The sequence below is a fragment of the Cibotium barometz genome, chromosome 11 (assembly GCF_041138505.1).
Source record: "Cibotium barometz isolate CiBa-2024 chromosome 11, ASM4113850v1, whole genome shotgun sequence".
Taxonomy (NCBI): domain Eukaryota; kingdom Viridiplantae; phylum Streptophyta; class Polypodiopsida; order Cyatheales; family Cibotiaceae; genus Cibotium; species Cibotium barometz.
In genome coordinates, this window is record NC_141056.1 from 28,238,106 (window position 1) to 28,256,254 (window position 18,149).

At 43.9% G+C, this 18,149-nt stretch overlaps 1 protein-coding gene across 3 annotated transcripts in view; it reads left to right on the forward strand.

Moving 5' to 3' along the window:
* LOC147634002 (uncharacterized) overlaps positions 1-18,149 on the forward strand; it is a 57,243-nt gene that overhangs the window by 19,952 nt on the left and 19,142 nt on the right. For 2 of the 3 annotated variants that reach the window (XM_086805093.1, XM_086805094.1), the window contains exons 4-5: positions 9,486-9,578; positions 9,736-9,852. In XM_086805093.1, the coding sequence (XP_086661219.1) occupies positions 9,486-9,578; positions 9,736-9,852 (210 nt within the window). The remainder of the gene's footprint in view (positions 1-9,485; positions 9,579-9,735; positions 9,853-18,149) is intronic. The other variant, XM_086805095.1, reaches the window with a different exon arrangement.

Genomic DNA, 18,149 nt, shown 5'->3' on the forward strand with positions numbered 1-18,149 from the left:
ATAATCCAACAAGACTCAGATAATTCCAACATAGAATTTAGGTGGATTATTCTTTGTAGCTCTCTGATCATGCTCCTATATGGTTGAGTTTGTACTTTGACATGTCGCTAGATGATTTGCAAGTATCAGCTAAGAGATTACTGCTGATTAACAATAGTTATTTGACTCATTAGTATATCAGAGACATGGTTGCAAATGTAGTTCTTGCTTCGATAGCTGAAATTTATGAAGATATGGATATTGCTTGGTACCATTTTGCATCCCGTATGCAAGGGGTGATTACTAATTATGGTAAATGGTATATGGGTGAGCAGAGAGAAAATTCAGCAGCTAAAAAATCAATTGCAAGCTCTTGAAGAAATTAACCATGTTTGTTCCTTGTCTCCTCAAGAAAAGGATGAGATATGTTATGCCAAGCATTAGCTTGAATTGAATAATTATAGAAAGTTGCAAAAATGGTAAGTGAGGTCTAGACAGAAGCCTAGCTTGGATAAGTGTTGCTCTTCTAAAGCTTTTCTTTAAAAGCTTTCATGTAACCAGGCAAAAACAATGCATATCACCAGTGCAAAAGGATAATGGACAGTGGATGCAAAATGTATTGCAGTTAGAGCAAGATTGTGTGACTCACTTCCAACAAGTTCTTGCGTCACCTCCTGCGAAAACCCCTTCTATGACACATGCTTATATAGAATTGTTTCAAAATGTCAAAGAAATTATGGATGTACAGGAAGTCTTTGAAATAGAAAGCCTATTTACGTGTATGGAGATCCACATTGCAGTGATGGCCTTAGGCAAATGGAAATCTCTTGGATGGGATGGGTTGACTGTAGAATTTTTCTTGCAATTATGGGGCTTGCTTGAGGATCCATTATTACTTATGATCGATAAATCGTGGGGCAGCGAGGCGTTTTGCATGCATCCTAGAAAGAAGGACTAGTTAGATTTGTACCGAAGAAACAGCTTTGTCAGAATCTTTCAGACTGGCGTTCGATTACTTTTATGCATGTTATTTATAAGATCATTACTAAGACGATCATTCGGAGAGAAAAAAGATACTGCAGAGAGGATTACATCAAGCTCCATATGGTTTTGTACTCAAAAGACAAATCGCAAATAACATGTGTAATGCTTATGTGGGCATTGAGTATGCGAAAACTTGCAACAGGATGTACTATTGCTGCAGATAGATGTAGCAAAGGCTTTTGATATAGTTCACTGGGATTTAATAGTTGTAGTGATGACAAAACTTGGCTTTGGGCCTACGATGCAATGAGTCATTTACTGGTTTTATCAAGATAGTACATGTTGTATATTGGGAAAAGGATTGTCCTGTCCTTGGATATTGGGTAAATCTGTTCGGCAAGGTTGCCCTTTGAGTGCTTTACTATATGCAATTGACACTCATCCTTTGCTTCTATATATGGATAGACTCACGGATCAAGGACTTCTGCATGGTTTGCAATTGAATGATGGTCGTAATTTAGTGGCGTAAGCTTATGCTGATGAGTAATTTTTCTTTTCCCAAAAAAATCCGCAAGATTTGTAGACCCTAATGATAGCTCTCCAATTGTTTGTGGAAGCTGGAGGATTGTTCATTAATTTCGGCAATTCCAAATTACTTCCACTTACAGCTTTGGATTGGTAAAGCTTATTATGGCCTGGACAGATTTCCTCGTCGACACAAATTGTTGACATTTGGGTTACCCATTAGGGTGGAATGTGTCTATTTTTGATGCCACATACTGGTTTTCCAGAAGATGAAAGCAAAATTAGATTACTGGCAATTGCCTACTTGGTTTTTACATGTGCGATTAAGGATAGTATAGTCCATCTTTATGCCTTACGTGCAGTTTTTCTTGCCTCTATTTGTATGGACAAAGAAACATATTACTGCTTTCATGTCTCAAACCATGGAACCACTATGGAATACTAGACATCAAAAGAAAGCTCTTCCTCTCTTGAGATATGAATGGATTTGTTCGCCAAAGATGCAACTATTCTGAATATTCATTATCCTGTTTTGGTAAGAAAGGCAACATTGCTATCCACCTTCTTTGCCCAGGAGCAGCCTTGGACAGTCGTGATTGTGTAGCTATGTGCACTGCACTTAAAATGGATTCTTTTGGAAGATGGCAATGTATGCATTGGGATTTGCTTCTTGGTAAGTTGCAAGGGAAGATACTGGGTCGTCCTATTGCTACTAGATTGATTGCTGATTGGAAAAAGGTCCTCCAGTATTTGCATTGGTCTGGAAGATCTTTAGAGGTAGGTAACTCAATGAGATTGGAGAGCATTCACTGGAGCAGAATTTTTCTTGAACCTTTGGTAGTTCAGGAGCCAAGGAAAGCATATTTTCTTTCCACTAAAAATACATGATTGATCCAGGATGTTGTCTCACTGGATGGCAGAATTCTTACATTCTCGGCAGGCACAAATTGAGCATGCATTACATGCATGTATGGTAGAAAATTAGAGCTTTATTGCAGCAATTTGAAGTGATTCCACCTCTCTTATAGGTTGCTAGATTGGATGTTGCAAAGAGAGGAGCTTGGTTTTCCCAAAGTACCCATGCTACAGCTCACTACTGCCCGCATATCAAGATTGAGAGTTCTTGAGCCATGGATTACTGCTCATTTGAATAGGCTTTGGAATATGGATAACAACCAAATGGCGGAAACAAAATCTCCAAAAGAGGACTAATAAATTGCCATTAACGCAAAGAATTTTTCTTTGGCGATTCTTGGCTAGAGTGTTACGTGTTGGTGAGACTTTGGCCGAAAGAAGGATAGCTTCTGCTTCTTGTGTTAGATACTCAAATCGCCATGAAACTGTATCTCATTTACTATTGGCTTGTTTGCATACCAAAGATTCTTGCTCAAATTATCTATTTCTTTGGTTACCAGATTTCAAGGATGTTGTTTCTCCAAGCATTTCTCAATCTTTGGAAGATATCACCAAAGACAATGGATTAATTGCAATCATTTGATTTTTCACTCAATACAGATTGATAAGTCTCATACATCCGCCAGTCTTTGCGCCAATCTTTATATGATTGCCATAGACTACACAAGATGGAGGTCCAGCTGCAGTTAGACTTGTTTGCTCAATGTTTCCGATCTTCAAGAAGTTTGCCTCACTTTTGAGGGCTTCTTTCTTTATACAGTGAAGCAATAGAACATAGCTTTTTACAAAAAAAAAGAGTGTGTATGTGTCATAGTCACATAGAAACGCGTTTCTGGGCTGAGAAACTCCACAACCAGAAACGCCAGAAACGCGTTTCAAAAACGGAGATTTTTTTTCGTTTCTAAAAAAAACAAATTGTCTTTTTTAAAAATTTTGTGTAAGTGTTTTTTTTAAAATGTTGGGCTTTCATTCTCTCTCTCTCTCTCTCTCTCTCATTGTACTTATTGCACACCCAGATTCAGCTTTTTAGTTCAGTACTTTTTCATTTTGTTGGGATGACAGAGGATACCCCATACAGGTACACCGATTTGTCTCATAGGCCGAGTTCGGTCTTTTGGAAGACGTTAATAAAATCTTTCTTTCTTTCTTTCTCCGCGTGCAACCCAAACATCCTCTCTCTCTCTCTCCGCGTGCAGCCCAAACATCTACAAGACCATCATGATTGGCCATATATTGGCCAAACTATACGGGATAGTTTTGGAGGCAGAGCTGAGCACTCATGCAGAGGATGGGGGATTGAGAGCAGCAAGCCAGGCAGGCTTCCGACGAGCCTTCTCGACCATCGACCACATTTTTACATTGAGGTGCCTAATTGATCTTGCCAAGGCACGGAGACAACGGCTCTATTGCTGCTTTGTGGATTTCCGCAAGGCATTTGATACTGTTCCCAGAGAGCGCCTCTTTCGGCGACTATAGCCAGTAGGCATACCCTCAGACATGATGTGGGGCATATACAGGCTATATGAGCAAGTCTTTGGGAGAGTCCGATGCCCAGGAGGCTTGTCCGACACAGTTGCTAGCACCATTGGTGTGAAGCAGGGGTGCCCGCTCTCCCCCACGCTCTTTGGGCTCTATATTGATGAGGTGGTCGACTACATCACACAGGGAGGAGGCTCTAGGGTTGAGCTATCAGGTATTATTGTCCATGTTATGCTTTATGTTGATGACATCGTCTTGGTATCCGACACGCAGGTTGGGCTTCAAAGACACCTTGTGGCTCTTGATGACTTCTGCGCACAGCGGGGTCTCACAGTGAACCTTGGGAAAACCAAGGTTATGATCTTCCACACCTCACCCGCAATCAGGAGCCACACTACTCTCACATTAGCAAGAGGGCGGGTCGAGGTGGTGAGCTCTTATGTTTACCTTGGCATCACATTTACTAGCTCAGCTGGACGCTTCTCCATGGCTCAGGCAGTCCGAGACAGAGTGACCCGGGGGCATGCAGCTCTTGCTGGCCTTGAGCGTCAGTGTCATCAGGCACATTTTCAGGAACCCCGCACGAAGGGGTGGCTCTTTGATACATTAGTGACACCAGCCTTGATGTATGCAGCAGCGGTTTGGGCACCAGGGCTTGCAGCCTCCACATGGGTACAGCTGGAGAGACCATAGATCTTGATGCTCTCGAGGATGATACGCAGCAAACCATCCGTCCCGCATTTGTTCGAGTTGAGTTTGCTGCACCACCTATGGCAGTGGAGGCATTGTTCTAGACGATCTCCTTTATATACAGGATGAGGGAGATGCCCACGGAGAGATTATCCCGCCGCGCTTTTGAGGCATCCAGACAGCTGGCCGAGGCTGGACACACTGGATCTTGGTATGCACAGATGCTACAGTGGTTCTCACATCATGGGATAGACATTGAGCGGTTGCCACCTTTTCAGTATGATCAGTCTGCTCTACGGGTTACCTCTCTCTCAATGAGAGGAACAGAGTGATGAGACAGGACATATGGCAGCGCTACATACAGGAGACATGGACAGCACCAGAGAGCCCACTACCACCGAAGATGCTGTATTATAGAGACCACTTTATGAGCATCTCAGGGGATGGGTTTATACAGCGACTGCGGTATATGGATGTATACATGCCACACAGCTCTCGCGTTGCTATTGGACAGCTACGAGTCTCATCACATCAGCTAGAGATAGAGGCTGGGAGAGCGGCACGGGTTACCAGAGCCGAGTGGATATGCAGATTGTGCTGCGAGGAGGTGGAGACTTGAGGATCACTTTGTATGTAGATGTAGAGCCCACCAGGGGGTCAGAGATAGATATCCAGGATTGTTTGAGGAGCACTCTTCACTACATCAGTTGATGGAGGCCTCGGACCAGCGACAGCTTGGCAGACTACTACTAGAGCTTCATAGTTCTCGAGAGAGACTCCTCCAGACACCCGCTCCCACTAGGGGTGGGAGACATTCCCGGCTCACAGATTTCTTCCAGAGAGCTATGCCAGTGCCAGTTGATGTACCACGTGGGGTGACCGCACAGAGAGCAGAGGAATTGAGAGCCAGGAGGAGACCTAGACAGATTGGACATAGAGCACCCCGACTCTGTCACCGCCCGAGAGATAGCAGCTATACCATATGGAGACACAGGAGAGGCTAGCTCGCTTTCATTCAGACTCAGGGTACATGTTCACGCCACTCACAGCCTCAGCATCGGCGATGTATGATATTTTATATCCCTCTTATGGCACTAGATGGAGTTAGACATAGATCTGCATAGCATGCTTGTACTACCCCTTCAGCATATAGAGATGCATCTTGCCTTAGCACTCCATCCACATCCTCACCCCCCTTTATATTGTTTGTATATGGGCTCCACCGATCCATGATGATTCACAGTTGTATCCAGACACATGTACACTTTTTCTTTTCTTTCTTTTCCTTTTCTTTCTTTTTCTTTTCTTCCAATGACCGGAAGAACACAGTTGTATTATTTTTTGTCTCATAGGCCGACTTTGGCCTCTCGTAGACGTTAATATTTCTCTCTCTCTCTCTCTCTCTCTCTCTCTCTCTCTCTCTCGCACACCTCTTCTTCTCCTCCTCCTCCTCCTCCTCCTCTCTCCCCCAATTTCTCACAAATTCCCCAATATTCCCAATTCTCTAAATTCTCAATTGCCCAATTTCTCAATTCCCCAATATTCCCAATTCTCTAAATTCTCAATTGCCCAATTTCTCATAAATCCCTAATTTCTCACAATTGCCCAATTTCTCACGAGTCACAATTCCACAACTCCCTAATTGCCCAATTGTGACCACAATTGCCTAAGCTTTTACCATATTTTAAGTGCCTAGCTAGCACTAGGTAGGCCTACAAATAATTCTACAAACTACAAGTTCTAAACCATTTTATTGTATTTATATAGAAAAAATTATGAAACCTCTGCGTTTCTTAGCCGAAAGACGAAACGTTTTGTCCCGAAACCTCAAAGACCCTGAAACGTCAAAAACCCCGAAACGTTTCTGGTGACTATGGTATGTGTGTGTGTGTGTGGAGAGAGAATGATAGTCTTTTTACAAAAAAAAAAGAGTGTGTGTGTGTGTGGAGTGCGTGTGTGTGAGCATATCTTGATACAGAGTTCTACACCCACTATTGGGCACTGATGACGTTAGTGGGGATGTCGTAGTATCTAGTCCATACTATGCATAATGGAGTTGATAGTTATATAGTCTTGTGGGTTGACTACCATGAGTAAATAACATGCACATTCCTAAAAGGTGAATTTGGGCATGTTCATGGATTCATCTAGGTATATATATATAGTCTTTGGGCGTTTCATTGGCCATATTTTGGGCTCTCCATATGTGACTGCTCTTATTCAAGATTGGCAAGCTATCCTATATCATCTACAATGGTCCGGTAGGCCTCCGAATTGGGGTAACTCAATGTTGCTACAGGGTATGCATTGGAGCATGGTATTTGATTGACCACTTGCTTTGTCTCATCTAAGAAAGGCCTACAATCTGTCTACATTGGGGATTTGTCACTATGTGACATCGTGGATAAAATGGTTATGTTTTCACTTTTCCACAAGCTGTCAACAAGCAATGTAATTTGGGGATGCATCACAGGCCAATTTTTTGAGTCATTTCGGAAATGATGCAACCTTTTCAGCTAGTCCCAATGCTTGAGGAAGCAAGGAGACTCCAAGGTTGGCGTTTTGATAGGCACCTTCCAGGATATACTCTTGTGCCTTTTTACCAATTGTCTGTAGCCAAGGCTTACAAGTTGCTCTTACCATCTCCATGGATTGAGGACCATGCAAATAACCTCTAGAGTTTGGAATATGTCAAAATCTTTTGCTTGGTGGAAAACCTGCGTTGAAAAGAATTTGGAAGAGCGGATTGCCCCTCAAGCAACGATTGTTTCTATGGAGATGTGTGGTTGGGGTATTCCCAGTGGCATATTGTGAATGCTTCTTATAGGCGGTGCTCCCATCCTAGAAAGACAGTGGCATATCGCGAATGCTCGGTGCTCCCATCCTAGAAAGACAGCGCCTCACCTTCTTTGGTGATGCTTGCACTCTTGGGGTTTTCTTGATGACTTGTCCAGACACCACTAGGCTCGTTTTCCTTGGAGGCGTTTTGGGCGAATGTTTTGGCTTTTTGGTTGTCTTTCTCCTCTAGTACCAGTTTATATAGACTTCCTTGATTGGACTAGATTCTGGGCATTGTGGACTATCTACCATGCTCGGAATCAGCTGCTCTTCTTTGGAGATTCGTTTCATCTCTTTGCTTACTTCCAGAGAGCCCTTTTACAATCCCTCCGAGATTCTCATGAACTCGGAGACCTTTCCTTTTAGCAACTAGAAGTGTTTTTCCACTATTTCTGAACTAAGTAGTAGCTGCCCCACTCTAGGAAAACTATGAGTGTACATCGATTCTTCTAATGAGACAATGGTTTCACTAAAAAAAAGTGTGTGTGGAGAGAGAAAAAAAGAAAGAAAGAAAGATATATTAACGTCTACGAGAGGCCAAAGTCGGCCTATGAGACAAAAAATAATACAACTGTGTTCTTCCGGTCATCCAAAGAAAAGAAAAAGAAAGAAAAGGAAAAGAAAGAAAAGAAAAAGTGTGTGGAGAAATGAAATGAAATGAAATGTTATATTAACGTCTTCAAAAGGCCATAATGACCTATGAGACCAAAAGTTACATCATGGTGGATCTGATACAATGTCTGGATAAAAAAACCCAGAAAATGAAAAATAAAGATGATACTACTGGCACCTAGAAAATGAAACTGGAACTGGAATATAGTGAGGGGAGGGTACGCTATGGAGGTGAGTGGAATATAGTGAGGGGATACAATATCATGTGGGACGGAGGGGCCTCCATCTCATAATATGTGCCGCATCGGACACTGGCGGATCTCCTCAATATCCTCTGTGGTCAACACCCTGACTGGGTGTCCGGCATGCCTCGCAAGAATAATCCGAATCTGCCGCTGCAACCTCCGTCTATGCTGGGATGCCCTCCTCCGTAGTCGTGGGCGTCTGAACCACCCAAGCTTAGTCGCACGATCAATCAGTGTACCCCTGGTGTGGGCGGTATCCATGTCCTGCTGCTGCTGTGGTCCATCTGGCGCAGTGATGGCTGGACTAAAGAAATCTGTAATGTGCCTCTGAGTCTGGCTCGCTGTGCGCCTAAGCAGGCTATCTCTATGTCTCCGCAGCTCCAGCAAGAACAATCCCAAACACCTCTGGTCCTGGTACCCCATGACTCTGGAAAGTGGTCCAAAACCCTCTCTGAATAAACAGTGGAAACGACCACGTATCTCATAGTATGCAGTACAATGGCATATATAATGCAGCTCTGTCTCTGGCTCCCCATGGCATACTCGGCATATCCTGGCCTCAGCTGGTATACCTCTATATCGGCCAATCTCAATCTCAAGCTGGTGTGAGAGAGAGAGAGAGAGAGAGAGAGAGAGAGAGAGAGAGAGAGAGAGATATTAACGCCTGCAAAAGGCCAAAATTGGCCTATGAGACAAACAAGTAGTACAATGATGTGTGTGGAGAGAGAGAGAGAGAGAGAGAGAGAGAGAGAGAGAGAGAGGGAGAGAGAGAGAGAGAGAAATGAAATGTTATATTAACGTCTTCAAAAGGCCAAAGTGACCTATGAGACCAAAGTTACAACCATATGACATCTGATACACTATCTGGAAAAGAAAAGAAAAGACTGAAGGTAAGTATCTAGCCCTACAATACATCAATAGGGAGCATCCGGAAGCAGCAACTTTCTTTCAAAGAGCCATGTAGGCAACAAGATCATTTGTGTGAAGCATTGGATGCATATGCCAATGATTTAGTAACTTAAAAAAAAACCCTTTTTGAAGCAAGTAATAAAGGCGATCGAAAGAGTTTAATCACACTCATGGCAGGATCTTCTGCTTTTGAATCCAGATGATAGTGTTAGTGGTTGAGGATTGGGAGAAATAATAGTGTTAGTGTTGTATGTAAATGAGGATGTATGATGGTCTTATCAAGGCATGCTGTTGTGTTCGCTTTTGTAGGTAGCAGCGGACTCTTTGATGAGCATAAGTGTGGAAACTCGCAACAATCTTGTCTATGAGACCTTTTTGTATTATAACCCGCTTTTTTTGCTGGTCAGTAGGGTAGATTTATTGTTATCTTGCTATCCTCTTTAAGTAGACTTGCCTATTTGATAATGCAGGCAACCTTATAAGTTATTATAATCTTTGAAGATTGGTAGAGTTTCTGAATTTTTCATTGTGCTGATGTTTCAAACTTGTCGACATGCAGGCCGCAATGCTATGGTTTTGGGGAATAAATTTATGGGTATTTTCAGTCTCAAGAGTTAACTATGCTAGAGTATTTGAATTCGATAACACCCATTTGACTTGCAAGGAAATTTGGACGGTAAGTTATCATGTGCCCTTTGATTCTCAAGGGTTTTACTATGCTAAAGTATTTGAACTGTATAATACCCACTTGACTTGCAAGGAATTGTGGACTGTAAGTGATTTTCAAACCAGTGTTCCGAGAGAGTATACTTTTTCAGTTTTACTAAAAAAATTAATGGAAATGGTAAACAAAGAAAATTAAAACAGATCCCAATGCCATGTTATCATGCTATGTCATAGGGTTAGTTGCAATGCACAAGGTTGCGCATGAAAATCTCAACATGACAAGTTGGTTGCAGTCAGACAGCTGCACATAGGCTCTCAAGAACAATGTCCACAATCTTTTCTTGTGACAACTAGGCAGCATTTTATCTTTTCTTATCCCAGCTTGAAGTGATATGACATTTTTTATTCAACGTGGCCTTCCTCAATTTGTTTATCAATGCTTTCCAAGGTTGTTCTCAACAGCATTGGAAAGTGTTGGCTGGCAAGTTGGGATGTAGATGTCTCGACAAGGTTGGCGATGGCTCCTCTTGGGTAGAAACATGGGAATGGGGTTGGATCTTGCCAGTGCCATTTTTGACAACTATGGTTCATATGGTTGTCCTGCTTTTTTTGTGCACCACATGGCAATACAATGTACAATCTTTTTGGCCTGCCTTTGTTAAAGGAAGGCCAAGGATTGTATTAGAATTTCTTCTTAGCAAAGCTAAAAGATATTCTGGTGTCGTATGCGCCAGTCCCGGGATGCATGCACCACATGTACAGGAGAGACATGGTTAGCATTTTGTAGAGAATTGGCCCATTTTGTGAGCCTCAATTTAAAAGGGGACAAAAGAGGGTATGTATGAATGTAGTTAAGGTTAAATGTAGCTTAGTGCAATAAACTAAGCCAACTGGTTGGCATACTTTTCCTATAAATAGGACCTCTTTGTCCCCATTCTACACATCTTCTCCCAGCCTTTTTGGGAGCAGCCAAGAGAGAGAGAGAGAGTTGTTTAGAGTAGTAGATTCAGTCCGAACTTAAGCAATTCATTAGATTAGGAGAAGGCTTTCGTGTTAGTTAGAAATTTAGATTTTACTAGATCTAGTAAGATTTTTTCATTGTAAATGTTTCAGCTTTGGTATAAATAGTAGGTTAGGTTGAGAGAATCAAGTCTTTTGATGTCATTCTCTTTCCTCCCTTCCTATTCTTTGTATATATTCAGTTTTGTTCTTAAAGTATTTTAAGAATTAAGCTTTTGTTAGTGCTGTTCTTACATTTGGACAATTCAAAAAACGTCGCCAGAGACATTGTGAAGGCATACCGAGATGGCAACCCCAGGACCGAGGTCACAGGGATGCCTCCCAGGCCTACTTCTTTTCTCATCTTTCGACAGTGAGGACTACAGACCAGGCTCAACCCACTTGATACGGGCCCCCTCGACCTCTAGCACTCAAAGGGTAACCAGAGAGCGAGCTTGACTCATACCAAGAGCCAGAGGTCCCCAACCCGTGAAGGGGTGACCTCCTACCCGCCGCCAGCTGCGTGTCTGCGACATCTTCAAACGACATAGGGAGGCTCGACCCCAGGCCACTGACATTGCTGCAGCTCTTTGGGAGGTTCCAGAGAAGGTTGGTATCACTGTGTGACCACACGTCGGCATCATGTAGTACCACATGGCTATCCTAGCTTTTGTAGCTATTTTTTCGCACAATTTTTATCTAGTCCATGGTTCATTATTCATCAAGGACACTTTTGTACTACATTTGGTCTCATAGACCCTTCAGGTCTTTTGTAGACTTTTAATATAACTTTCCTAGGAAGAGATATATCATGGGAACATTGTAACACTTCTGTCTCATAGGCCAATTTGGCCTTTTGTACACGTTTAATCTCTCTCTCTCTCTCTCTCTCTCTCTCTAAACATCATGGCTACCTTACAGCACAATGCGACCATACGACAAGCTCCATATCACTCCCATGAAGGGAGAAGGCTTTGTATTTCCCTCCAATGAAGGGAGGAGGCTTTGTTTTTTGTTTCTTACAGCTTTGTAATAATTTCGTGGAGGTCCCATGGGCCATTTATCGGCTCCCAGAGGACGATAATACATTCTTCTTCTTCTTCTTCTTCTCTCTCTCTCTCTCAGAGTGGAGACTGCCAGATATGGGCCTAGGGCGGCTGCAATAGAGGACAGGATATGCCAGCTCTGTCACACAGAGCCCGAGACAGAGGACCATTACATATGCCGATGCCCTGTATACTATGAGATTCAGGGGAGGTTCCACTGCCTCTTCCGTGCTGGGTTCGGACCACTTTCCAGGTTCATGGACTTCCCGGATCAGAGATGCCTGGGACTTTTTCTTCTAGAGCTTCGTAGACACAGGGAGTCCTTAGTGAGATCTAGATTAGCTGTACTTGCTCGAGGACCAGCACAGAGAGCTCTCACCGACTTCTTCCATACCAGCACTCCGAGCGCCGATCCACCCATCATACCCAGACCACAGGCTAGTGTAGGAGCTCGGCCGAGAGGTGTGACACTCGACAGAGCCACTAAGTTATGCAGAGCTCGACACCCCAGACCCCATGGTCCTCGCCCACGGCCGCGCTGCCATAGGAGGATCCGGGCCATCATCTCCCATCATCGCAGGACCTTCTCGTGCCAGCTCAGTTTTACCACCTTGAGCACCATGTCACAGCGGCCCATGAGGGATGTATTAGGGTGATATGAGAGCTCTCTGCTCATGTACCTAGATCAGATTTTAAAGTTCTAGATTTTTGTTATCTTTCTTTATTACTATTTTGTACCCAGGATGATGTACCTCATGGATATGATGTAACCTTTTGGTCTCATAGGTCATTTTGGCCTTTTGAAGACGTTAATACAACTTTCTTTCTCTCTCTCTCTCTCTCTCTCTCTCTCTCTCACACACACACACACACACACACACACACACACACACACACACACACGCACGCACATGTACGCATGCGTGGGTGCGCAGACCCGCCTAGTGAGAGAATATGGTTCTTTGGTCTGTTTTGAGGGACAGTGCATCTAGGCCTACTTCCAAGAACCTAGCACATAAAGTCAATGAGGTGATAGACCAAGTGGTTAAGCTGTTTGCCTAGGACCAGGTGGTCCTCGGTTCAAAACCCCACAAGGTGCTTCCTCGGTAGCATCGCCTATGGGTAGGTAAAAAAGTTAAAAACGCCTATGGGCGGTGAAAAACAGTAACTACGGGAGGATCTTGGACCTAAAGCTAGTCGAAAAAAAAAACAGAAAAAAAGAAGAGAACCTAGCATATAAAGTTAGTTGTTTGACACATTGGTGAGGCCAGCTATGATGTATGGGGCTCCATTTTGGGAAGGTGATTTGGGAGAGGAGGGAGAGGAGGAAAAAGAGAGTGCAGATCATGGTGTTTTCATGCATGATCAGGGGTAAGCCCTATGTACCACATGCGATAGTCTTGGCTAAGTTTGGGGCGGCGTCGTTGGTCATTGATGCCCTCTTTGAGACAATCACCTACATTTCCCATCTATACACATTGGACAGATATCGCCTTCCAAGGATGGCATTTGAGTCTTTAGATAGCTTGCACATGAGGGTCATAGCAGATCCATATATTTTAGCTGGTTTGACATGCATGGCCTTCAGATAGACTGCCTCCTCCCTTGATGCCCTCTTCGAGACAATCACCTACATTTCCCATCTGTACACAGTGGACAGAGATCAACTTCCAAGGATGGCGTTTGAGTCTTTTAGATAGCTTGCACATTAGGGCCATCTAGCAGATCCATAGATTTTAGCTGGTTTGACATGCATGGCCTTTAGATGGACTGTTTATAGTATGGACTGTTTGAGTATAGTCTATAGACTGCCCATTCTTGTATCTCTCCCGGCAAGAGATCAACCATAGCATTTGCCTGGACTTGAACCGGCTTCACACTAGTCAGACATGGGTGTCCCCACCAGAGCTTCCTACACCCTACTGGACAGTTTTGACAGGTGGTCACAAATCAGCTTGTATCTCACCAACCATGAGGAATTTGACCATGGTGTCTTCTGGAATGTTGCAGAGCACAATCAGCTCTACCTACCCACAGAGTATCATCAAGTGTAGCATTAGGGTTCATGAGATATTGCAGCTGAAAACAGTAACATTATGCAGGAATTAGAGAGCTTAGCTTTAGCTATATAAACATTTGTAATTGCTTTGATTAGCAAGGGAGTTAGAGGTTTATTTCCAGCAATTAGCTCTAGTTTGAAGTGCCTTCTTAGGCGTATATTGTTCCCAAACTGATTTTGTTCATTTGATTAATACATCATTCAAGCTTTGGCTCACACAATTACTTTGTGTTCATGTAATCATCATTTGTTAATTCCTCACTGTACAAGCTTCATAGTTGAATTCTTGTGTGTGTATGAGCTTGTTGATCCTTAGCTTTCGCATAATTCCTATTTCTTCTCATGGTATCAGAGCATCCCAAGCTCTGCCATGGAAGAATTAGCATCAACTGGGTTTATGAGAGATGAAGAGAGATAAGGAACGCTATTAGAGTCAGCTGCATAATCTTCTGGGATTATATCATCTTGTTTATCACTTCATTCATTGGTTGTCTTCTGGGAACATTGCTTATTGTATGCCTTTTAGTCCTGTTTGAGCTGCTAGAAAGGTTATTTGTCATATGCAGAAGATCTGTTTAATAGCTGTATTTTTAGTATATTATATGGTACAAAAGAGGTCAATATGACTGTACAAATTCTGTGGCCTTTAGCCTTCCAAAAAGATAACCTTAGATCTCTTATGGACTCTCTCTTGACCCGCCCCAAGAATGGGATCAGGTGAAAAGAATGAATCAATGCCTAGCCTTATATAGGCCCCACAAAGGATCTGATGTCATAAGCAGTTTGTGGTACTTCCCAATTAACAATCTCGACCGCCTTCGCGCTAGGCATACTTCACCCACATAGACAAGTTTTTTGACCTCTCGACAGATCTCATCGATCCTCTAAAGGGTGTCGAGACTAAAAGGCAACGGATTCGAATGACTCCATGAGCATTGGAGACATTCAAGAATCTCAAGGTGGCTTTGTCAGAAGCGCCTTGTCTAGCGCTTGTTTCTTGGGATGAGCCATTCCAAGTGATCATCACCGATGCTAATAACATCACAATGGGAGGTGTATTACAACATAGTGGTCATCCAGTAGCTTACATGTCTCACTGCCCGCGGAAAAGAATTACTCGGTCTATGATCAGGAACTCCTCGACAGTTATTCAGGCCTTGAGACATTGGAAACATTTTCTTTATGGCCGTGACTTTGAGGTTCGCACTAACCATCAGGCATTACGCTGGATTCAGACAATGCCAAGTGCATAGTGGATTGACGGATGGCACCACTGGAGCCAGATATTCTAGTAATTTGGTGGAATGATTGAGTACCTTCCAAGAAAGGCCATTCCAGTGGCCGATGCTTTGAGCAGGAAGGGACATATGACTTTGATTCAGACCACTAGACTCGACCTTGTTGGTACGAGACTAGACGACATGAAGCACACGTACACGGACCGGATTTCGAGGAATTCGGTACACTGTGGGAATAGGCAGTGGATACCAGAGGACCATGCCACTTTTTGATACGCGATGGTTGGCTTTTCTACAAAGGCCGACTATGTGTCATGAAGTCGTTCAGGGCAGCTCTTCTCTACGACACCCATGACACCATTACTGGTGGTCATCGGGGCATAAATTCGACTTTGGAGAAGTTAGAACGACAATATTATTAGCCAAAGATGAGGTGAGATGTGTTTGCATACTTGCAACAATGCGATATTTGTCAAAAGGTGAAAGCTCCTCGTGGGAAGAAGATAGGGTTGTTACAGCCCTTACCAATTCCTGAGGGACCTTTCCATGATATATCGATGGATTTTGTCATGAATCTGTCTCCCAATTGAGGTAACCATAATACTCAGTGCTTGACTATATAGTGAAAGACGAACGGAACCAGATATCATTGATGAAGTTGAAGTGATGGTTCCAGAACAAATTCTTTTGCACCGCTTCAAGCAAGGCTCAAGCCGAAGACAAAGATAGTTTCTCACAAAGTTTCAGGATCGAGGGACCCACGAAGCGGTATGGCTTGACAAAGAGTTCTTCGACGACTATCCGGCTTTATTAATGGACTATTTGAAGGCTTTGCAGCTTCCATCAAGTTAAGCAGAAGGGGATGTCAAGTGCATCTCGCACTTGGATGCCACGTGGACATATCTGAACAAGAAGGTGCAAGACCTGGAGTGGAAAACTGGTCCCATGTGAGCCCACCAATCCGGGACGAGTCAGCTAGGGTTCCACTCCATGCGTCCGAGGTCAGGTGTGCATTGTTCTACACATGCGTCCAAGGTGAGGTGTGTATTGTCCTGCACATGAAGCAGTGCCAGTCTGCCCTGTGAGTCTCCCTCTGGAATGATGTCAGTGGTTTTGTGTATCTGGTATGATACTGGATGCCAAACCTCTGAGTAGACATGTAGGATTCGCATGTAGGGATGCGGACAGCCCATAGGGCTACCCCAAGATCAATTATGTGGGTGCATGGGGGAGATGTAGAACCACCCCCAAAGGGCCAGGAGGGCCCCGGATGTGCCCACCTACCATGTGATGGGATGGAAGGGCTGTCGGCGGCCAGCCCTAGGGCCTCTGGACAGGCAGCCAACAGGGCATCAGGCCCTTGCCTGCTGTCGGCGGGGTAGCCCACACAGGTAACCCAGAGCAGTCCATAGCAAGAGTGCATAAGGGCCAGCCTGTCATAAGTGTGAACATGGTTTTTTACAACATAAATATAGGTATTAAATGCTGGTCGTGAGCTTCTTCAGCAAACCGACCCCAGGAAACTGGCCGACCAGGACTAGAAGGGGGTATAAATACCCAAGCCATATATTCAATTCCAACTGGCCAACTGCTGTTCAGCCAGCTCCTGTGGACACATAAATGCATAAATGCTGCCAACCTGAAGTGAAACACCTTCTATGCCTGGCCGACGTGGTCTTGGTCTAAAAGGATGCCTTCCGGTGCCTGTTGCTACTGCCCTAAACTACTGTTTATTTGCTGATTAGCCATGTCCATGTGTGTGCACATGACATCCCCTCCTGCTAAACTTGATGACGGGATTCCAACCTTTGACCTTGGATGACTGTCATCGTCCCTTGTCTCCTCACGGACTCCCAAACTTGTCATCTTTCCTTCTTCACAACCTTTTCACTGAAAACCTTGCCATGTCTCTGATTCCACTCCAAATCTGGTGTTGAGATCTAGGCATTTGTTCCACTTTATCCCCTTGCCTTCATGCCAACAATGGTCTCCTTCTGGAGGGTTGATCATGGCATCTTTGCTCCATCCCTTGGATGATGATCATCTCATGGAACTGTTTCCCAGAGAACCTTCCTTGGTATGCCCCAAATGAAATAAGACCCTCAGGGCTGCCATTCCTTTGGGTTTTGTTGACATCGACTAGCCCCATGGGATTTCTACCCTGGCCGTGTTACTCTTCTTGGACCTATGGACCTTCCCAAGACACCTTCAGGACTTAGCTTTGCTGAGCCTGACACCGTGATAACAATGTCATGTGTAGAAGCTTTGTGTACCTTCTTTCAGCCCTAAGTAAACTGAATAGGAACCTTGCTGCAAGACACCAACAAAGACGGAGAGAAAAGAGATAGAGATCGCTATATTAAATGGTACAAAAGATGTCAATACGACTGTACACATTCTGTGGCCTTTGGCCTTCCAAAAAGGTAACCTAAGACCTTTAATAGATTCACTCTTGACCTGCCCCCCAAGAACGAGATCAGATGAAAAGAATGAATTCAACGCCTAGCCCTATATAGGCTCTTGGAAGTCACTCCAACTGGCCGACTGCTGGTTGGCAAGCTCCAATGGACACATAAATGCATAAATGCTGCCGACCTGAAGTGAAACACCTTCTATGCCTGGCTGATGTGGTCCTGGTCCAAAAGGATGCCTTCCGGTGCGTGTCAGGGACTTGCTACTGCCCTAAACTATGTCCATGTGTGTGCACATGACATTATCAAAGGTGTTTCTATTTCATTGTAACTTGGTTGAATGAGCCGGAACGGCCGATCCCTCCCTTAAATAAAGTTTATTGATCTTGGGAGAATCAAGTACATAGTGTCATGGGCATTTTTGACCAGATTTCCATACCAATGCATATGAATACAGTATTGCAAACAAATGGTTGTCGATGTAGACTTGCAACCCACACTACCCTCTCAAGTGTCCATGTTCCCTACCATCTGCTCTCTATTGTTCCACCAAC